This window comes from Anser brachyrhynchus, assembly GCF_964034855.1.
Source record: "Anser brachyrhynchus genome assembly, chromosome: 2".
In the NCBI taxonomy this organism is placed as follows: Eukaryota; Metazoa; Chordata; class Aves; order Anseriformes; family Anatidae; genus Anser; species Anser brachyrhynchus.
In genome coordinates, this window is record NC_137695.1 from 38017423 (window position 1) to 38041243 (window position 23821).

General features: G+C 40.3%; 1 protein-coding gene across 1 annotated transcript in view; it reads right to left on the minus strand.

Moving 5' to 3' along the window:
* RFTN1 (raftlin, lipid raft linker 1) overlaps nt 1–23821 on the minus strand; it is a 96344-nt gene that overhangs the window by 51606 nt on the left and 20917 nt on the right. The window contains exon 3 of the mRNA XM_080579670.1: nt 5524–5710. Within this exon, the coding sequence (XP_080435796.1) occupies nt 5524–5710 (187 nt within the window). The remainder of the gene's footprint in view (nt 1–5523; nt 5711–23821) is intronic.

Consider the following 23821-nt stretch of genomic DNA (forward strand, 5'->3'; position numbering starts at 1 on the left):
ACGATCATCCAGTTCCAACCCCCTTGCCATGGGCAGGGACACCTCCCACTGGATCAGGTTGCTCAGGGCCCCATCCAGCCTGGCCTTGAACACCTCCAGGGATGGGGCATCCACAGCTTCTCTGGGCAACCTGTGCCAGCGCCTCACCACCCTCAGACTAAAGACCAAAGATGGCATGAAAATTTTCCACATGGAAAATGAGGAAATACCCAAGGAAATCAAAGAAGGGCTTGCCAGGCAGAGGTATCTATCAGTCATGGCTCAAGGCTCAGTCAACTAAATTCTATATAAAGCCAGAGCAAGAACTCACTGTTTCAATTAACTATCAAAAAATCTTGAATAAAAAAGCATTTGGGGGCTAGAAGGAGTCTCTGAGAATCATCTGGATGTCTTCAGAAATGTTATCATTGCCTCTGGAAGGTGAATGTGCAAACCCAAATGCTAGAGGACCATCCCAAGACTTCATAAAGCATCATGCTTCAAGAGGCTGCTAGTCCTTCCTAATGTAATTATGTCTTTTCATATTTCATCAGTTCTTCAGAATAACAGTTTTCCTTCCTTTCATGGAAAGAGAAGCTGTTTCATTCATTTGCATGTTTAAGTAATTTCAGTATTTTGCATTTATGTTTAAATAATACTACCTTAATTTTTCTAGTCTGTTGTAGAATCCAGATTTTAAGTGATGCAGAGGAAACAAAAAATTAGCTATTTCTCAGATGTCACTAACAGAAATAACTTGGAATTAAAATCACGTTAAAAAAAAATGTAAAAATCCCATTTTACAATTAAACTTTTGAACTCAAGTCTGTCAAACTTCTTTGCAGATAAATAAAATTATTTTTGGCTAAGTGATGAAAGTTTGCATTTCATCAGGATTAATGGAAATGGGGAAATTATAAAAATAGAAACAGAATCATCTCATCAAGTGTATTAGTGGAGCACCTGACACCTCATTATTTTACAGTAAGGAAGAACAGCTGCAAAGTTGCTTGAGGTAAACATAGAAGTCTATTCTAGAAAATATTCTTAAATTATATTATTTAGTCTAATTCTTCACGGCCATGTTTCCTTGTTAACTACTTTACTGATTGGAGGGAAAACCAGTAGAAGATTATGTGTTAAGAGACACGTGAAACAGAGAGAAAGACCTATCTGGACTTCAGATTATTTCCCCTGTTTTATTCTACTGTTGTAAAATAAACCATCTGCAAACATGTAAGAATTATTCTAAGTAGACAGTTGGTGAGTCTGGACCGTATATATTTCTTAGTGGAAAAAAATGTAGTGCACAGTATTTAAAAAGAGAAATGCAAACATTTTAATTAACATTGAATTTAACTTCAAGACATCAGACAGGGGTGTCACACTACAGGGAGCTGTGGATAAATTAAAGCAGCTTTGCATTATGGTTTTGTTACAATTTTGTTTAGAAGCAGACTTTGGGATTTTTTTTTGCAGGAAACAGGCACAGACTGTCAGTGCTAGTGATTTGCACAAGACACCTAAACACAGATTCTGATATTGAAAATTAGAACATATGGAAAGAAAATGGGAAAAAGAGACACATGAAGAATTAATGACCTTTCTGTTCCTCAGGGGAACATACATGACATGCATGCTACTCTCCTTATTTTTGTTAGCCAGGGCCTTACAAATGAGCTGACCTTCCTCATTCCCTTTGCCAGGAGCAATACACTACCACAAATTCTCACTTTCCAGAATACTACCATATATCCTTTTTCCTGAGATGATTCTCTTCAAGTGTAAATCAGTGTGAATCAACTTTTTTCAAGTGTGAATCAATGTGAACCAGCAGGCCATGGGCTAATCTTCACACCTAGAGCCTTCCCCGAAGTCCCCTCCCTCCCCCCCCCCCCCCCAAAAAAAAAAAATATTAAAAACCTGGGCTCAAAGATTCTTCTTTGCATATGTTTTAATGAAACAACTTCTCTGAGAAAAGCGTCTCAAACTTTAGCACAGTCAGTAAAACAGTCAATTACTTTTTATTTTAAAAGTCCACTGAAACTGAGATAGAGGGAGAAAAGGAAAAGTAATCACAGAAACATTAAAATTATTATTCCATTATTCTACTCTATTCTATTCAACTTCCAAACCACTTCCAATCAACTGGTCACTGTGCATAATGCAATTAGGTGCTACATAAATAAATACAGTCAAATCTATTATATTAAATTTATCAAGAGCTATGGCACAGTCATTCATCTACTTGGTAGACTATGCCCAGTACCTCTAAAGAATTAAATGCTTCTACATTTATTTCATTTCCTTTAATTGAACGTGACATTTTGCAGCGATAATTTTATTGCTGATTTATATATGTATATATATGCATGTGTATATATATATGCATATGTATATACGTGCCCTTTACTTTTAAATTTTTCTTAACATTTCCAAGCAACAAACCTTGCTTTTCAACACTTACGGCTTCCATGTATGTTAGGAATGTGTTTCCTTAAATGTCCTAGAGCAGGAACGAGTCTTCCGTCCTTATTTACCACTACTGAACATAAAGCTAGGACAATGTAGTCACAGAGATACCAGTACAGATTAAAAACAGAACTATCTAGTGACTTTCAAAGAAAGAATGATATTGCAAATTCACACTGAGGGTTTTAAAACTCCAGGACAACGGCAAAACAGGAGGACCGACAGTATTAGGTACTTTTTCCAAGAGCTTTAATGTCTGACATGTCCAGGCACTCCTCTCTCCATTTTGTTCCTGAACAAACTAAGGCACTGCAAATTTTACAGTTAGCAGCAGATTGCAGATCCTGATGCACATCATCTGCTGCAGCTACTACTGCCTCTTATTACCTTTGGAGATGCAATGCTACCTCAAACAAAAAACTCAGAATGTGAGGCAACAGTGTATTCATTTTAAAACATAAAACTGACATCTAAAGGTGTAACTGATTAAAGCAGACACTAATTCAAATATTCAGCTTTATCTTCATACACAGAATTGATATTACTGCACCAAAAGGCACTCACACAACAACTCAGTTTCTGCTCCATTCAGGCAACAAAATCAGCAAGGTGAACAAACCGCACCTGGTATCTGCTGGACAACTGACAAGTTAAGCATGTGGTGCTGGAGCCATCTGTGGTGAAACACCTGCAGTAAAAGAGGAGCTACAGCCTCAAGGGTTCTGCAGAGATGGCCGGGGAATCCTGAGGGTGGCCCCACACCGCAGTAAAGAGCTTTTTATGACTCCTTGGCTCCCCGTGCACGCCTGGCACCACCATCAGAGCGAACAGCAGGCGACCACGTCTTACTTCGCAGTATGAATGATGTTAGCAGCGAACCTACAACTGTAGCTGGGCTACTTACACTTGAAAATCTTATGACAGAAATAAACACTAATCTCATCAACAAATACCCCCAGCAGACCTTAACACCTGCCCAAGAGTTTAGCTGTTTTATACAGAGACAGCCTGCAGATGCCTGAGACCTGACAGTCTTCAGTGACAAAGGTATCACTTGTCCTGCATCAGCAGTGTAATGAGAAAGGTTAATTAAGGTGATAGATTTTTTTCCTCACAGTTCTTACTTGAATAGGATAAACTCATGGTTCCAGTACAACTGGTCTCTCTACAGGCCATGGTCATGTGAAATCCATGCAATGTCCATCTCTCTCCCTTGAGCTTGACAATTCAGAGAGCCATTGCATTCACACGCTATGAAAGCAGTTTCTTCCACACTCTTGGCCAAACTCAGGAATATTTACACTACGAGAAACACCAAACTGATGTAATTTCCCCTCCTGATACTTCTCTGTTTTTTTTCCTGCTGCACCAACTCTCTTCCACTTCCCCAGGCAGCCAGAAATGACAGATAAGAGAAGACAAAGAAATGGAGTGTGAATGCAAAAGGAGATCTAATTGGTTCAAGACTCTCTCCTGTCTTTAATTTTGCACAGTCATTTACAGCTGTCTGAAGCGTGTGAAACACTGGCACCCAAGCGAGTGAGTAGGCAATTAGGATTTTGTACTCTTTCACATTCATTCTGCACAGATGTAAACTACTGGATATGGCACAAGACAGCAGCGACTGAGCTTTCTGGCTTGGCGATGATGTCCCTTACATTCTTACTGCCGAGGAGGAGGATGCTTTCCCCTGACACGTCTTTACAGCTTGGTCCTGAAAGATGCTGAGCCCTCTGACCCCATTGCAAACTCAGGCATGCAAATGTTTTGATTATCTGCAGCAAGGCACTTTGTAGGCAGGGAATACAAAGCCTAACAAATAGGTAAGCCCACCACAGTATTACCCTAGAAGTCCACTACACAGCCAAACACTCCGACCATAAAACTGGAAACCCTTTAAACAACATCAGGATGCCAGCATGAAGTTTTTCATTAATAAAACTAAAAGCAAGTGAAGGTAAGTTGAGAGTTATTTTAGAAGCTAGTGTTGGCTGTGATACCTAATGCCTGCATACATTTGGTAATAAAACAGAAAACCTTCCTTAGGTCACAGACTGAAGTTTGACTGTGTCCATACTTGCTCCCAGCTGACCACCAGGCTGTAGCAAATTGAATGGTGTTTTTCGGTTTTAAAGAGGTGTTTAAAACAATTACATCTTTTCATTCAAGCATCAGCAGAGAGACTGGAATCAGCAAACAGGAGGCTGAGTTATCCCCCAGCTTTCCGTAAAGGTTACTGTAAAAAGGGACAGAGTGGGAAATGCAGTTTATGTGGAAAAATTGCACAACATGGCTGCAACAACATGGGTAGCTACGGAGTTGTGAGCATTCAAATAACACCAAGTTGTACTTGAAATAGTTAAGCAAAAATCCTAAATCTATGTTTAAAATATTCACATTTTAATTTGCTTTCAACTAGTTAACAGCACATTCTATTGATGTTATTAAAATCAGATTAAAACATAAAAGAACAGTATTCCTGTTTGTTTATTCATCTTCAGACTTTGATTGTGTAAAATATTCTTAATACATTTTAAGACTCTGAACAAAGCAAGAAAGTCATCTTTTAATTTAAGGAGCTTGCACTAAATCAAAAATTAAAAGAGCTTGTATTGTTTAGAGGAAAGAAGAGCCTAAAGTCTACAGATAAAAGCATGCATTAACGTTGTGGTTCTCAAATTAATTGCATTAACTGTAACCCGCTAAACACAAAATATGTCCTTACTAAGCAAATATTTCTTCTTCCTTAATTTATTCTAATAAATTATTAAAGGGTACCAATCCTAGACCATCCTCACAAACTGTTAGGCATACGGTTTGTTTGTTTGCCTTTCATGACAACATATCCCAAAATATAGAGCATATTTCAACTTGTTATTCTCTGAGTTGTCTGCCAAACTGCGGATGAATTTTAAGCACGAAGAACATGTTAAGCCTATTCAAGCCCACAAAAAAAAATTAAAAAAATCAAGTCTTGCACAGTAAACTCTGCTATAATTTCCTGATGTAGGTCAAAACTCAGCAGGAAATCACATTGTCTATTTTTATCCCAGTTCACTGGAAGTGCTTTACCTTTCTGTTTTCTTGATAAGCACAGCCCTGAAGATTTGTTCCTGGGGAGTTTTCTCTTTTTCATCAGTTGGCTGCACGAAGGGGTGGACAGCAGCCAAGACGAAGCCCTGCTGGTACAATTCTTGCAGCTGAGCTGGAAGATCACACAAGGAGGAGAGCTTGATTGCAGATGATCCTGGTAGCTCAGCTGGAAATAAAAAGTAATTGGTCAATAATCTTACACTGGACTATCAAGTTTTTTTTTTAAATTCCAGGCTCTTCAGTGTTAAACAAGCTTCACACTGGTCTACAATATTAACACAGAAATTGACCATTCCTAAGGCCCCTTTGTATGTCAGATTTTAAGCAGCCTGTCTTGGTGAAGGACTTCTATCATATAAAAGACTGGTGCAATTAAACAAGAAATCAGACACTAAAAAAAAAATCCCTACATAATCTGGGAGGGAAAGGGGATAGTCAGTGAAGGGAGAACATGTCAAATTCAAGAGTAATAAACAGAAGTAGACATCTACACAAAAGCTGTATTATTAGACTTGGAGATCACTGACAAAATGCTGTTGAGACCAAATATCTACCAATATAGATATACCAATATCTGATACCAGTACCAAATATTCTAAAGTGTATGTTGGTAACAATACTAAGAGCAATGAATACCTGTACTGATGACAAACCCTTCAGAATAGACACTGAACCTAGTATCTCAGGGTTTAAACCAGAACATATTAGAGATGAGGATGAGACCTAATGCGTGAAAATAATCCACGTCCAATCTGCTTCCTGTGGGGTGTTATGCCTCCCTGCAAAGCATCTGATGATGCTGACTACTGTCAGACCCCTGACATATGAACAGATACTGCGGTCAGTACATGCAGTTCCCTGCATCTCCTTGGCATCATCTTGTGAGCTTCAAAAGAAAATCCCATAAATCACCAAAAACAACCTTCCACTCTCTGTCTCTCTACTTCAGTAATTCTTCGTATGTTTTTCACATCTTCTCTGAAAAGAGAGCTTCCTTCCCTGCCTTTGCCTCTTCGTTTCTATCTCTGTTGGGAGCTATTTATTATTTCACCCCTAACTATGCTGGAGCACATTGTATGGAGAGGTGCTGGATAGCTTCCCCTCCTCCTGAAACCAGGAGGGAGGGGATGTTGCAGGAAACACAACAGAGGTTCCCAGCACCTTGCAAGCTTGGGCCCTTCCATAAAAAAAGCACCGGAGAACAGTTTGTATGAAAGACACCAGCTATGCAAAATAAGGTTTCATTGTACTGCTTTTTTCATCAAATTATGTGGCTACCCTTTATGAATAATGAAAGAGGTTATCAAAAACTAATAAATATTCAAAACCAATAATACAGAAGAATAATTTAAATAATAATAGAATAGCTGTGCTTGGTATGCTTTTTTTTCATATAAGACCATACTCCAGAAGAGGATAATGGAACTTTTTGGCCAAGGACTGGAAGATGCAGTGTTTTTATTATTTTTGCAAATAAAATGAGAAATCCAAGCCATGAGTATGTTGACAATAGGTCTCTACCTTCTGTAACAGCTTACAAATCACATGAGAGTCATAAAAAGGGATACCCCAATGAATAATGTATAATAAATAACACAGCTGACTTACTTACTGGACCCTACTGGGGATCAACATAGGGAAAAGAAACCCAGATGTTAGAAACACCTTTTTCCTCTTGTGACACAGAGATCCCAACAATCTCCAAATATGCTTCAAATAATTTAATTAATTAAAAGAACATGAAAGCCAGAATAGTCTTCTAAATGAGGGTTTTACATGGATACAATTAAATGACTAAACACTATTCAACAACGTTAATTCTGGTGATGGTGCTCCGATTTTTAACAATCGTCTACGAAAACTCATGCTTGCCTTGCATATGAACCTTGTCTCTGGATTCTCCTGAGTATACCTTCGTAAAACTCATAGAAAGACTATTCATTACCATTGGAGTGTGACTGCTTACCCCTAAAGGCTAAACATGAGGGGAAAGGATGAAAATGCATGCAATTGGAGCCTTGGGATGTACACCTGAGGATTAAAAAAGAAAGGTAACAGAAAACAGAGCTGGAACAGATCATCCACCTAGTCCATTGTAATTATTACCTAGAGGCGAGATCAGTTTTAGTTTTCTCCTCAACTAACAGTGGCCAAATGTCCTCAATGAACTTCATATTCTTTTTCTTTCAGTTCTCAACAGCCATTCTTGATTGTTACCTCCACAGTACTTACTGCACATCTCAGATTAGCAAACTTCAATAAATACACCCAGTAGTAGTCTATTGCTGAAAATGTTAATGAAAACAGTGAATATTAATAGACTACGGACAGAAATATTTTAAGTCTTGCAGTCAATACATCTTTTTGCTTTGATGGTGAGCTACTGCTATTTTCTCCTTTGACCAGAGATTCTCCAAAAGGAAAAGAAAGTTCCTGTTACAAAACTGATATACCCAAGGTCAAAATAGGTTTCCTGGGTCAACAGACCTGTGCATTCTTGCTATGCTGCCATGTGATGTGGATTCCTTCAGAGAAATCCCTGCTACTCATCATCCTCCAGAGTATAAACGTGTTCCAGTATCTTTCTGGGAATTAAGTTAGGTTAAGAATTATAAAGTTCTATCTTGAAATTGGTTGAAAAAGGACATCACACCTTCCTGGAGAGTCACATTCATCCTCCAACCATCTTCAAACTGAAATGAAAAGATTTCCTTGATTTCTTACGCTAATTCTTCTAAGGTGTCTACATGTAGGTTCAACCTACATGAGTTATGAAAGCAGTCATGGATCTAGTCTGGCCTTATGTTAGTTTAAATACAGAATACTAACATTTTCATAAAGTCTTATACAACTTCAAATAAAATCCGTCAAACATTTTGTTTCAGTTTTTAAAGAGATTTCTAATCGTGTCTTTCTTTCACAAGAAAAAGGAAAAACAAAGTTGTGTAGAATAAGGACTTGAACAAGGTAACAGAGCAAATAAATGACCAATTAAAACCTTTAATGACTCCAGTAGTTATTATAGTTGTGATAAGCCTCTGCTTCACCAAAAGATAAAGCTCAATTCTTTTAGCAGCATCCCTGTAGGTCTTGAAATGAAGTCACGTCTAAGATTTACATTCTGCTCCATGTTTCCTTATTTATTGTTGCACTTCACAACCTGACCTCAAAGTCTCTTTTGTTTATTCTGTCTGCATCTAAAAGAGTGCATAAGAAACTTGTAAATGACAGATGCTGTGGTGGTTTTTTTATTTTGTTAAAGCTAAAAGTGGAAACAGAAGTGCTGGTTGCTTTTGGAACTGATTATCAGACAGAGTAATTCGTTGCCTGACTGGTAACTGAAGCTGAAAATACTTCCAGCAATGCTTGGATACATACACAAGACTACAGCTTAGAGAAAAGTCAAAAAGAAAAAAAAAAAGTTTGGGTTACACAACTGATATTTATAAGGTCCAAATGACTTTCCTGGGTCTACTGACTTGTGCATTCTTTGCTGCTAATAGGGAAAACCTGCCCAAACACTCACTGACCCCATCTTCCCACAGAAAAAAAAAAAATAATAATAATAAAAAGGTAGAGTTAAGATAAAAATCTACAGATTGAACCATGTACATTCATAGACAGTCGTTTCTGCAGCTCCAGAACGTGATTTCTGGGAAACAGAGGAAGGTGGTGCAGTCTGCCACAGGGATCCTGAGGGATGAGAGTAGGCTGAGAAATATGGTTGCGGAAACACATAAGGCTGGGGAGACACGTATGTAGGATAACTGGTTTCTCCTTCTTGTTTTAATGTGCTCCTCTTTCCCTGCAGGTCTTCTTGAGCTGCATTACTGTGGCAGTCATGAGAGATTCTCCCAAATTATCAACAGGACTGGGTGAGCAGCAGGAAGCATCAGCGGCACCTCCAAGAAGAGCCTCCATGAACCATCAAGGGCTGCTGCCAAAGAGATCAAACAGCCACCTACACCAATGAATCCTACAGCCAGCGAGGCCTTCGCAGTCAGATGATGCCACACAGTTCGTCAGCTGTCTTTTCTTGATATATGCTCATGCTCATCTTATGGTATTATATTGGAAGACTCCTGTTCTTTTGTGTTTGGTATCTCTGGAAGCTACCACAGGCTATTCATTCTGGAGGTGGTAACGTCTTACCTTACAGAAAGTTAAGATGCCATAAACCAACACTTTCAAATAATATATATATATATGTATATAACAGATAAAGTAAAGCACGGTTTCATCTATTAGCTTATGCTTAATAAAGACAACCATCAGCCACAGTACATCTTTTTACAATATATACTCTTAACAGAATCAGGTATTTTAAACTCTATTCTACTTGATAATCAGCAATTTTCCCTCCCTGCTACATACCTTTATGACAAAGCTAAGACAAACTTTATTGTTGTTTTTTTTTTTTGTTTCTTTATACTTGCTCAGCAAATAATTGAATCAATGCTACGATCCAGGACAAGCAAAATGTTAAATGCCAAAACCGCATTTATTTAATTTCGCTTTCCTGAAAAGGTCAAATTCAGGTCTGAGTTTCTCAGTACTTATCCTTAATACTTTTTTAAAAAGGACAAACATACAGTTCTATGCTAACTTCTCTTACCCTGTGCTAGGTGCTTACTTGGCTTGTTTACTCCAACAAAACAAATGTCAGAGTTTTCTGGTCTTCATTTTTTAACATGTTTTCCCAATTAGGCTTTTATGCTCTCATTCCAGTTACAGCTGTTAAAGACTGATGTAGCCCATAAAGACAGTTCACATTACAGATGAAAAAGTTCCACAAAAATTTTTGGACTCCTTTTATAACTAGTTTCTGTTTCTCGTTCAAGTTTTCTTGTTCATTTGCATTTTCAGATGAAACCATTAAGTCTTCTCCCTTTCCATTGAAGCGACCAGACATCAGCTGCATGCACTCTGCCTGTGCGGGTTATACAAGACATCACCTTGCCCCACCGCATGCCCAGAAGGTGGTGTACAATGGTGGTCTGAAGCAGAAAAGGAAGACAAGCCAACACACTGGACCCGAATAATGAAGCGATACAGCCCCAGTAGCCACAAGCACAACGCCCCTATTCGATCAGGCCTCAAACACCTCGGCAGGCTCAGTCCCTACAAGAAATCCAGTCGTCACTTTTCTTTTCCAAAACGTAGGATGAGGCAGTCCCCAAGCGCTGGGAGCAGGGCCCCCCACCTCCTCCTGGAGCTACGTGCTCCTTCTCCCACCTCCTCCTCCCAGCACCCCAGACCCCTCCGGCCTTGCAGGCCCTCCTTCCCTGCGGGCCCTCCTGCAGAGCTCCAGCTTCTGCGGGGGGCCTCACGGGACACACGGTGTCTGCTCACCTCCTCTCCAGGACAGCTCGGGGTTTGTGGAGCTCTCCTACCAGGGCGATTTTTTTCTGCTGCCCTTCTAAAGCACCCAAATCTCCCTCCTGCACACCACAAAGCGCGCAGGAGGCCACCACAAAGAACTCAGCTAGGGGCCAGGCACCAGCATCTATGGTCCTGAGCAGATCTAGCAATGAGCACGTAAGATGGAAAGAAGATACAAGCGAAATGGCGCTCATATGGTAATACAGTCATTACCCAACAACATCCACGGATTTCCTGCAGGGTTTTATAATAGATTTGACTATTTACCTTCTGCCTTTAGTGACCGCCTCATAGAAAATGGCATTAGCTTGCTCTGCTGTGCCTCATGAATCCCACCAAGCTGGCTGTAATTGCTTGTCTGCTGGCAGGAAACTAAATAGCAACAACGAATGGAGACAATAATATGGGAATAGAGCATATCACTGACCACGTGTATGAGCGAACGCATAAATCTGGCCCAAGTCCACAAAATCTCCTACATTTTCACACAGAGCAATTCCTAGCATGTTTATGGTTGTTTATAACAACCTTGATCATTTCGTAGAATAACAAAGTAAGCACACTTCCTTTACTTAGTATGAGGATTCCTTTTTTTAAAAAATTAATATTAATTCCTTTCCAATGAGTTTAATTTAATTTAAAGAGATCAAATCTACAGCAGACCAACGTCTAGCAGAACAAAACACCACCTTTGCATTAGAGCTGGTCAAAAATTAAACTAGCAAGTTTACTTGCTAGAAGGTGTGGTTCCACCTACATTAAAACATTTCATAGGAAGATGTCAAATGCAGCAGCAGCTGTTGGGCACAGAGCTGCTCATTTGGCTGTATCAGGAAAGGAAACCCAGATTGCTGCTCCCACACTGCTGCCTGGCAGCTCCAGTTTTCTGGATAGCCCTCCGGCCATAAATAATTTTTGCAAGCTGAACAGTGATTGCTGGGTGAAGGACCATCCCACAAGGTGTCTTTTTGGTTTGCCAAACTCCTCACATTTATCAGTACAGGCCCTGAGGGCTGAATGGCACAAGCCCCATAGGGAGAGGTGGGCAAATGTCAGAATCCACCTGGAGGAGGGTGCACGGTAAAATCTATTGGGAAGTGCTGGCTTTTGTCTAACGATGAAGCACAGACTTGCAAAGATCCTCTCTGTTCTATAAATAAGAAAAATTTCAAGGTCCTTCACTGACATTTAGCAGTTCGTTTGGAACAGCTGAAGGAATCCAAACCATCATCCTTTCCAACTATTAAGTCTTGGTAAGACCAATATATTACTCTGGAGAGCAGAAAGCAAATATTAATTGAATATTATCAAAACACTTACTGCCTGATTCTGGGAGAACACATCTATTTCCATCCAGTGTCAACCTCAAACAAAAAATTACAGAGGCATCTAACTGCAAGTTTTCATTCCTTGTTACAAGCACTAAAGAGCTTGTTTTGACACTGCACAAATTGTTTGCATGGCAAAGCAATGCAGTCATATTACTCTCGTTTAACCATTCTTTCCCCATTGAATCCACCAGTAGTTTCTTGTCGTCAACAACAAGGAAAATGTATCAAAGAATCAGAGTGCCTTCAGTGAAAATAAAGGCAAAAATACCAATAATACAACTTAGAAAAAGCAGAGAGGTAAACGGATTTCTGGTGAATTTTGCAAGGAGATCCAAATCTTTATTTCTGAACTCACACTTAGCAGACTAAAATGCTCACGCAGTATGACTAACACAGAAGGGAATGTATGATGTTTCTGACAATGCCACAGAGTTTTAATTAGCTGAAACACACTAATGCTAGAATTCAATGAGTTAAAAGCTCCACCTTTTGGAGTGAAAACTGTAGAAGCTGCACTATAGTCTTTTTTCCTTTCTAACAGAGCTCCCACGATGCGTACAGAGGTTCCTAAACTTTGAAGAAGCTGGAGACAGTCTCAGTGCATTATCGTGCCGGCTGTCATCAGAGGCAAGACACCGGTTGTTAATAATTCACATTGCTTTTTTTGGTTATGCTAAATGACTTTCTTTCCATTTTCAAGGCAAATACAATAAATGTCACCATCAAAGAAAGTAACAATGAATACGCGAGAGAAATCGGGAATTTAAATGAAGGGTGACTGTTCAGTAAGCTCTTGGTGCTTACTTTTAGTGAAAGTAATAATGGAACTTTAAAGCACTCAAAACCATAAGCATTGTATCTCAAGAAAGGAGGTGAGAACAGAAAGGCTGAAACTGGATAAGTACCCTTTGAAAGTATGTATATAGACATCTCTATGCAGATATGTAAATATATGTATGCATACATATGTATGTGAGTATATGTGTAAGTACACACACAGACACACACAGACATCCTCTTCTTTCCTTTAGGAAATGGTAGGTATATGCGCTAGTCAAATCGAGAAAGAACTAAGCTAGCTCAAAGATGCAATGCGATCAGACAACTTCCTCTCATCAATTCTGTTGTCTAATCTCACAGCATCTGTGAGTTATATTCTTTGTCCAGTCAAGGCTTCATGCCTGTGTCTTGCAAGCACAAGGTAAGTATCTTAAGAACTGGGTACGTTCACTGCAATATGGTGGGTTTATGCATGGAATAGTTTTATTTCTGGTGTTTCGGAAAAAAATGACGTACCCAGGCTATCACATCCACCAGAGTGAAAAACCAGCCATGAAACAGACTCCAGTTACCTAAATAAATCGACAGGCACTTCTTAAATGACTCACCACTCACATATATTAGCTTGTGGGCAGAATTATGCAAAATAGCAAAATTCTGGAGACCACTTACTAGGTGCAAGGGTAACGACTGTGCAAAATACCAGATGAAAGAAGATGAAAAAGGGGAGGGCCTTCTCATTTAGACTGTGCCTAGAAAAAAAAAGAACTAAATCCTATCCCTTCTGTACTTGAACAGCTCTTTGACGTGGTATTTTATTTGTCCCTCCTTCCTGCTCTGCAAAAGGAGAGGAATTGGTTCTGCTTCCTAAATTGATGCAGACCAAATGCAGAGACAACAAAGAGAGATAATTTACATTTCACAAATCCAAGAAAACTCCAATTACGTCTTACCAAATGGAGAAAGTGTTCAAAGTTGTAATATTTTATTCATACAGGCTTGTTATCTGTGTAAGCTTCCAAAGGCAAATATTACACTGAAATACAGACGGGTAATTCTGAACTACGGGAAGCGCTAGAACATTAATTCACGTCTCTATTTCCACTCCCAAAAAAGTACTGGTTCCCTGTGCTAAAGCCTTCAGACACCAAGTTAATCTACCAATGGTAATACTTTAGATGCCCAAGTCAAACACTGAATGCCGTTCATTTTAACAGCTTAAGAAGATGTGAAATAGGACGTCCCACCGCTCACACAGCGGTGCAGCAAGTTCCATGCTCTCACAGCAAGTAGCCAGGCATCAAACACTGCAAAAGGCAGGGAAGGAGGAGCCACCCAACAACACAGACGTAGTCAGAACTTACTGAAGAGATCTTCGGACGTCTAGGAGCCAGTGGCATCATACAATTTGAGGGCTGATGCATCTTTTCTGTTTTGTTTTGGTCGCTCTCTAGCTAACACGTTTACTATTTTTCTCAGCAGCAACAGCAGTTAACACCAGGGAGTTTCACAGCTAACCGCCAGAATCTTCCAATGTTCTCCTTCCCATACTTCTCAATATATCTATTTCTTTTTTCCTGGCATAACCCCCCTCTTTTTCCTTTTCCTCTCCTCTGTTTTATGCTTCACTTCGATGTTCTTTCCATATTTCTGGCAAATTTTCATTTGGGATTTTAGAACTGCAGAATATAGCAAGTAAGCAACACTGAACTCTACAAACTTTACAGTAAGCAAACCTGGGCTGCAGTAAAAGAGTGCAAGTAATATCCTCAGAAGCGTATAAAAAAAGGCACATTTCAGGAACTTCCAAATTATGCAGAATTTGTGCGTTTTATGCTATATTCTGCTAGATGAAAAAATATCTCTGAATGAAGTTTGTAGCATTTCTAAACTTTCCAATTTGCTGTATCCTGCTGACGATAAAACCCTGTGTGCGCTGACTCTTCAAGGAGTTAAAAAGCAGAGAAGTTCATCAATCTACATATTTCCATCCAAACCAACTGAGAGCAGTCTTGAAATTATTGGGGTTTTTCTTAATCAAGCACAGATGAACAAAGTAGGCTGCATGCATTAAATTAGGAATTTTTTCCATATTCACGAGATAATTAGTAAATATAAATCTGATTGAAGTCTAGTTCCCAAACTGAAAAATGACAAGAGGATTTCAAAACATTTAGGGAAAAGGGGGGAGAAAGAAGTCAACAGCAGTAACTGTCATTGAATACACGCACTATCATTTGACGTATGTTTTTCATGACACACTGAAAATTGTGATCAAAATCCCTGATTTGGCGCAACATTGACGATAAAAATTCCATCGAGGTACTACAATAAAGGAGGTCTTTCCCCACTTCACAAGATAATTGCTGCATATTCTAAGCACATGCCATGTGAAATAACTGGACATTAGAGAGGACATTTAGAAGTCTACACTTTAAAAATTCAACCTTTAACACAAAGATCTAAATTCACTGACACATCCAGTAACCCCATGCGGAGAATGGTTTGGATTCATCAAGATAGCTCTAACTCACCAAGCCAACCTGTGCAACAGAGAACTGATAGTCTCCGGGGAAACCAAAATCCTCTTGGCAGGTCATGCCTATATATATTTTATACACAGCACTTTGCTGTATATATACGGGAAAGGACAGATAGCTTTATAAATGCTTGAAGGCTTTATTCAAATGTTACCTGCTGGTTTCTGCTTCTTTTCACATTAAATCTCCAGTGTTTCACACGCATTTTCCCCTTCTGTTGTAATAGCTGTTTTCAGTCTTTCCTGTAAAATCTTATTTAGGATGATTCCGTGTGCCAAGTTTGTTTGATTTTTTTAAAAGCCTGAAATGGATTTTTTCCAATCCTGTGACTAAAGTCCATATATTACCCTATTTCAGATGTTCTCATTTCTTGCCTGCATTGACTAATAACATTCCTTTTCTTCAAAAGCAGCAGTACATACTAAGCATTTAATACTTTAAATTAGAGTAAGTAAAGTTTAGAAGTGACTTTCATCTTTTTATCTTTTTCTTGGCTTGAAGTATTTTGGTTTTTTAGATAAAGAGATGACATTTCCAATTTATGCATGTTTTTCATTTGGAAGAGAACATAAAGTGCAACTTTTCAGTGTTCCTTGGGTGCTCCTTTAAATCAAATTCCTTTATTTGGGAAATCCTGTGATTTTTCATAGAAATCTGTTAAATTGTTTTCAGCTTTCCTGGCAAAACTAAACAAATGTTAGAGCAGCCAAAACTTGCAATGTGCGCTGTATAACTAAGAAAGCAATGTTACTTGAAGGTATATCCTCTGTTTGATTTTGGCCCTGGGTCTGGTTATGTTTCAAAAGGAAAGCTGGGTAAAAGAATGCGACATGATGAAATCAAATATAAACTGGAGATATTTGGGGAAGGGAAATTAAATTCAGATAAAAGGGAGGTGTAATGTGTTTGGATTTTCTTTAAATACATCATCCTGTAATGAAGGTGAGACAAACACTTCCATGGGCATCGATACCCACAACAGGTGTTAGTCTATAAACAGAAATAAAACTGACCCGTCTAACGCTACAAAATTCTCCAGGAAACATCCCCTAGATTTTAAAAAGGAGTAAGAAGTAAATTAAGACTGTCTTCCTTTCCAATTATTAAGCATGCTTGGGAACTGCAATGAAAATCCAAATGCAAAACATCCTCCAGAAAATATTTACCATTTTCCCAGCTCTCCGTCCCGACACTTCTACGTTTTTGTTCAGCTGTATTGCTTATGGGAATGTACGCTCATCACCGCAAGTTTTAATACCTCTCTTAGGGACAAAATACGAATTTCATGTTAAGTCGGCGTCCGTAGATGAGCAAGATTTAAATTTTCTTGTGGCAGCAGATCTTGTAAGACAGCCACAAGACCTGCTCTCAGTGCCAGCTTGCAGCTGCACTCGGAGACCTCGGCCACCCAGCAGTGCCAACGGGAGCGATCCGGCTGGAGCTCAAGCTCTTCTGCTTCTCGCAGGAAAACAGGCCTCGAGAGGAAGATCCCATGATCCAAAACCTCACTCTTTGCAGATGTCAACGCTCCCTTCTACGGCATGCTTCACGTGCGAAGCTTTGTGTGGGAATGCGCGGAAATGTGGGGTGGCAGCGATCCCTGCGAAGCAATTTCCCCACCAGCTCCTGCTTAACTTGGCATGTGGAAGAGGCATGTGTTACCCCATTTACGGTTCTTCGAATGACCACATAAACTAAAATTAATTCCAGAAGATGGGAAGCTAGGAGGAACAAATGGATCGCTTATTTTGCAATGAATTAGGCAATCACGTCCTTTAGAAATGAGGTAAGGGAGAGTTACATCTACACCAAAGGCAGCTTGCTTTACAGTCAATACGTAATCGGATTTACCACTTCTACCAGTACACACAGCTGGTCAAAGATCTGATGAAAATCAGTACTAGAAAAAAAACACTTTTTGCTGAAATGTGGTTTTGCTACCTGTACTGCTGCTCATACAATGCTACGATACAAATTCCTACTCAAGCTGTTTTCCACGAGCGGCACAACTAATGACGAGTGATTCCCACTGATGAGTCTTTTGTTCTCCAGCCTCTTACTGCCATAGCCTCAAATTTCCCTTTCTTTTCTTCTCTCCCTACCCCATGGATTCTTCAAACTGATGAGAAACAGCAATTCTGTGGCTCTGCTGGAGCGAAGCACTCGCTCCCTGGCCAGCGAGCTCTCACCGAGGAGAACGTAGGTGGCTCAGCTCTCCTCACCTTTCCCTGGTTAACGCAGGTCTTTGTCCTCGACCCAACTGGCAGCTTTCACAGAATTAGGAACAATGTAATCATCTCTTAAAATTTCTAGCAAATTGGTTTGAAATTGACCGGTACCAATTATTCGGAGGAATGAGACAGACAGACTGTGAGCCTTTTTTTAACTCTCGTTTCCCTAGGAAACCAGTTCAGAAACAAAGCAGAAAAACCCATCGCACTACCACCTCCAAACCCTCTGGAAAAAAAAAAAAATGAAAAAAAAATGAAAAAACAACCCACACCTTTAAAAATAAGGACCTGAAAGCAGAACTCAGCAAAAAGCACTAGGGGATACTGCCTTCTCTAACTCCTTTAACGGCGTATTTAGCAGTGATAAGGCTTTCACAGAGCACTGAAAACGACTAGCAAGCAATAGCTCACCACTGGCACCTAAAAGAAGTATGTCACTGCCAAACACACCACATCACTTCAACTTGGCAAGAAGGCTTGATAGAAAGCCAAAGAGTAGTGGAAAAGGCTGTTAAAAGTTAACAAAGCACTTCCCAAAAGTACTGTTTTGTTTTTTTAAGCAAGTCTGCTAGAGCATGGCTGATGGATTTACTACAGAAAAAAAGTTTTTCTTGGCAAAAAAGCCCTGCTTTTTTTGCTTAGAGCAAATTTTCCTGTCACTCTCCAGAATCTGAACTCCTACTCCCTCGTTTCAGAAAAATGCGGCCGGTTTCTGTTTTTAAGTGAAGAATTCCCACACAGCGATACTGATAGCATGCAAATCTATTGTTTAATGTGGGTCATGGGAAAATGGCCACAAACTCGCCTATCACTGGAACGAAACAACCAAAGCAGAATTATAATTATTTTTCATTTTGCAATAAAATGGTTGTTGTTGCAAGTTTTTGGAAGAATAGCTGAGTATTTCCCCCAAATGCTTATGAGAAGGCATCATTATAATTTTATTTCTGTGTCAAAGAGTCAGCGTAATAGTCAGGAAAAGCACATCTACTAGAAATGGAAGACACAGAGACACCTTACCTTCACGGCTGCCGAAGAATGAGTTAACGAAGTTATTACCATCTAATCCCAAAGTAAAAAGTGCATGCAATAAAGATGTAACAGATGTCCTGTCCAACAGGGACAGGATTCTTTGATGGTATGAAGGTGGTAATTATGAAGCATTATGCAGACAGTCTTAAGATCTAAACCTTTCCTTACCCCCTGGATAGGGTCCCTTTGGGGAGGTTAGCCACAGCAAAAAAGCTAGTTTCATAAATGCACATTCCTACTGATAAAATAATAAGTACACAAGCAAATAAACAGGTCAAATCCTCAGTTCCCTTTAAAAAGTATATAAAGTATACTTCAAAGGTGGCTCAGTAGTGTATGAAAATGCGTATTCAGAGCCAGCATGCAACAACAGAACAGTTTGCTGTTGTTCTCGTTAGCCACCGCTGGCATGGACAGTGCCTCAGGACCAAACCTGCGGGAGTGGGCACAGCACTGTGCCTCCGTGCCTCAGCCAACGCCGTCCGCCCCCTGTCCCTAACAGTGCAGCCCAAAGAGGAGTCACAAGCGGCCTCAAGGGGCTCTGGCTCCTAACCCTGTGACAGCCCACATTCATGATGCTTTTGCTTCTATCCACTCCTAAACGTATTTTGCAAAACAGAGAATCATTTCTAAGACCTTCTAGGTCAAAAAGAGCCAGACCTGTTACTCTCTAATAATGAAATGTCACTGATAAAATAGTCTTCCTACATGGTTAGGACCTTTAAATAACGACTTACAGCGATTTAAAAAAATGCAAAGAAGCAGCCTGAGTTTCCATCACTAGTTCTGGAAGGGTTCCCTGGAAGTATCTGTTGATGAGCAGACCAATCTTTCCCAAAATTTACAATAACAGAAAAAACAAACAACAAAGCCGACAAGTAGTGCAAGAGTGCAGCTTGACAACAAAGTCTTAGAATTATAAAGTATTTTATTCAGTGAGCATGTGGTGAAGAACAATGGAAATAATCCCACAGAATATGTACAATTTTATCTATTTGATCATTTGAAAGGCTTCATCAAGGCATTCAACCCAGCTGGAAAAATCGGGTAGAAGAAGGACTGCAGAGAAAGACAGATGCTGCATCTGAGCTGAGCATCCCCAAGTAAACAAACAACAAAACCAAACCAAAACAAAAAAGCGATTCTGACACGGTTCCAAACTTTATGAGACAATAACTTAACAAAAGACCATTTTTTCTGTCACTCTTTTTGTTCCTTTGTTTTGTGATTTGAGATAAAAGTAGATGCTAATTTTTTTTTTGCTTACTAATAATCTGTACAATAATTGCTAGTGAATTAACCCATGCAATTTAGCACTATTTGTCAATTCTTGTATCGGTTGTTATTAAGAAATTCAGGAAACAATTGTTCAAATAAAAGAACACCAATAAAGGGCTTAGCAACTGAGGAACTACAGCAGTGGACTGATATTTATTTATATTTCACCAGTAACTATATCTTGGCTTATCTCTAACTTTCTCAAAATTCCATCTATTTATTTGTAAACCTCATACCTCATTCTCTTTCAGATTTAAGGCCTTTTATCAAATCACTCGGAAACATATGGCACCTTTAGGACTTCTCACATCCTTGATGTCTTTAATTTTTTATGTGCCACATAGTATGCGGAAGCCTCCGTATTCTCAGAATGAGATGAACTCTTTCAACTGATGACTGTTTAACTGAGACAGGTAATATTTTTGCAGTTCTTAACTCATCTGACGACTGTCAAGCTTGTCTTTAGTGCGCTGATCAAGAGCTGCAGCTCCCACCAAAGGCTTAATGAGATTCTCCTCTCCTTGAAAAGGACTGTTTCTTTCAGAAAAGTAGCTAATCAGTGCAAGTCTCAAGTTGAGAGGATGATTATTTGGGGAGGGGGGGGGGAAAGGAAAGGAAGGAAGCTGAGAGGTCCTTACAACTTTAACTAAACAGAGCTCCATTTATATGAATAAGCAGGCTTTAAAAAAAAAAATGGCTGGAAAGCCTTAAGCTTGCAGTTCCTGTACAAAACCCTACCACAATGCCAGGGTTAACATTTACCAGTAAGAGCCACAGCAGCTACGTACAGTGGCTGAGTAAGCATTGGACTCAGCTGAAAACTCTTGTGTGTCACCTTACATTTGGGAAACCCCATCACACTGCTGCTAATCTTAAATTTATCACATAGTACAGCGTGTCACAAGTATAAAGTCACTTGCAAAAGCATGACTGCACACAAACCAAGAGTTTGCTGGGTGTGCAAGTTTTATCATAGGAAGCAAGCCTCAATTTCATGCAGTAATTATGTCACCTGGACTCCTCCCAAGTCCAGTATATCCCAAATTTGTATGGCTGCAGAAAGACAAAACCAAGTCCTTGAGACTTGTGTTTAAGCTACTGAACAAAAACATGCAACACACGCTAAGGTTTTGCCAGGACACTTGAACTAGCGGCAAAGGAGTTCACCTGGGAACTGGAAGCAAGACTAGCACAGTGCTGAGCAAATGCTAGTGAGTTCTTGTCCTCCACACGAGCCATGGCAATTCTTCCAGACTGTGTTCCTCTCCTTAAATGATGAGGCAGTCTGGAGGCCTGCATCAATGTTTATCAGCTTTGTAATACGTCACAGGTGTAAGAGTAACTTTTAAATAGGATTTCACCAAGAAATTACATCACAGAGTTCTGAAATTGCTGCAGACTGGCCATGAGTGGTAGGCAGGAGTCAGATGTACCTGGAACTCCCTCAACATTAAGCTGAAGCCTAATGGAGAAAGGCACGTTACACCAGGCCCAATACAAGACGTGTACTTGGCAGTACACTTACACACTGTACAGACAGAACGCTTACTAAACTACCTAATGCACAGAGGTTTTGAAAAGCAAAACAGAAACAATGGTCTTGTGTAGGTAATAGCTACCACAGACATTGTCTCTATACGAAGTCAAGGTAAAGAAAGCACAGGTCAGGCGTTCACACACAAAACCCACACAGATGCCATAAGAGACTAACCTCAAATACAATTAACACTTGAAACACAATGATTAAAGTTTGCAAGCTACGTTATTTTGCTGAGTACAATATTCATAACCTTAATTTAAATTGTAGTCACAATTATGCTTGTTGCTAAAGCAACAGTTCTACCTATTTACAGAACCGGGCAATGGAAATGCAAATTCTGCAGTTTCCATGCACAATAGATGCGATAGATTTAAACTATCTAAACGTTCTCAGGTTATTCTACAGACAAAATGAAATTGAATGCTGAACTTCCCTAGAAATTATAGCATTTTAAGGTTTAAAGTAACCTTTCACTGTTCAGTAATAAAACAAGTCTAGTACATTCAGGGGCTGCTTTTCATCCCACTTTCAGATTTAAAAACAAAACAAAACACAAGTTATCATGAAAGATCCAAAAGGGATCTGAACCCAGAAATTCAGATTGTCTTCTTCAGTCCAAGACCACGTGCCTGCCTGCACACGATGCTACGGGTCCTGTTCAGGCAGTGCTCGATAGCAAGCCTTGTCAGAATGACAGCCACAGCCCCTCGCCGGGTGTCACTTTTATTAACACAACACTATTAACCCAACATGAAGGCATACCTCCGGCAACAGAGGTCTCAAAACACTGAAAACCCATGCAATGCCGTGTCGTCTCCTGTCACTTAACAAGTCAAATGCTATCTGTCCCTCCCTTTTTACTGTCACCCATCACCCCGGAGGGTTTGCAGTTCGTGTGTTCAGCTTTGCCTGTCTCTTAATATTCTTTCCCTATTTTATCTGCTCTGCTTCCTCTAGATGACCCCTCCTTTCTGAAGACCTTGTCTCCTCTTTCACCCCCTTCTATTTTATGGCACATTCTTCCCTCCTGCTGTCCTTTCCCCATGGTGACATCTGCCACTCTGAAGATCCAGCGTGGTGCCACCCAGGGCCTTAAGGAAACAACATTGCCTGTCAGCCTCTACCAAGGGAAAACCACAGTTTCTCAGTCACAAGATAACTCAGTGACATTATCCGGAGCTGTCAATGTCACTGCCTTTGTGTACAAGAGGACCAGCAGTCATGTAAAGCTTAAGATGATGAAGGCGGTTTCCTTGCAACCAAAGGCAACAACCACATTTGGACAGGTGGCCCAGCTTCTATTACTGAACAGATCTTCAGGTGAAAGCACTTCACCAAATCTGCTGCCTAGCTGGACCTTCACCCTCTGGAACCCAGCTTCTTCATTTGGGAGAGCCAGGGAAGACTGAAGCCTCAGGCACCACATCTGGGAGCCTGTCAGTGAGACCTGCAAGGGCACACTGCGGGAACCATCCTGCGCCAGCTCCATGTCATGGCCAGCATCAGATCTCTTTGCCACAGCCCATGACTCCAACCTGGAGAACTGCTTCTCTACACATTGTGTTAAGGTGGAGGGGAAGAATAACATTCATGGTGGATCGCAGGCATGAAGCCTCAGGTTTGCACAAAAAGCAATGCATACCATCAGTCTCACCACAAAAACTATTTTACAAGACATTTCTTGGGGCCATCAGCTGCGAGGCCCCTTCCCTGCCCAAACGCAGGGGATCTACTGGCTGACATCACACCACTGGCTCCACACAGTGTTTGGGGTCTCCTGACCCATGACCTACAACAGCATGGGTCCAGGCCGGGGTGGCTCCAGCTCTCTGAATACAGGCCTCCCAAGCTCCTCTGTTTTCGGGGGTGCAGCAGCAAGAAAGCTATGGCAGGGAGAATGGGCTAGGGATGTTATGGCTCATGACACGGCCAACACAGTTCTTGGCTGCTGCATTCTTGTGCGGAAGAGTGTGGAGGCACTTCCTAGGATTGAGGGATTCTGGTTATGAAGACCCTCTGGAGCAGGTACAGCCAGAAGCCTAGGGACAGAACTGGCAGTCCATTTCCTCTGCAAAGGACAGCAGAGAAGGAATAGATGCTACCCGTGGAGAAATGAATGCTACCTTGCTAAGAATAGGGAAGAATTATTCTCCATACTGCAGG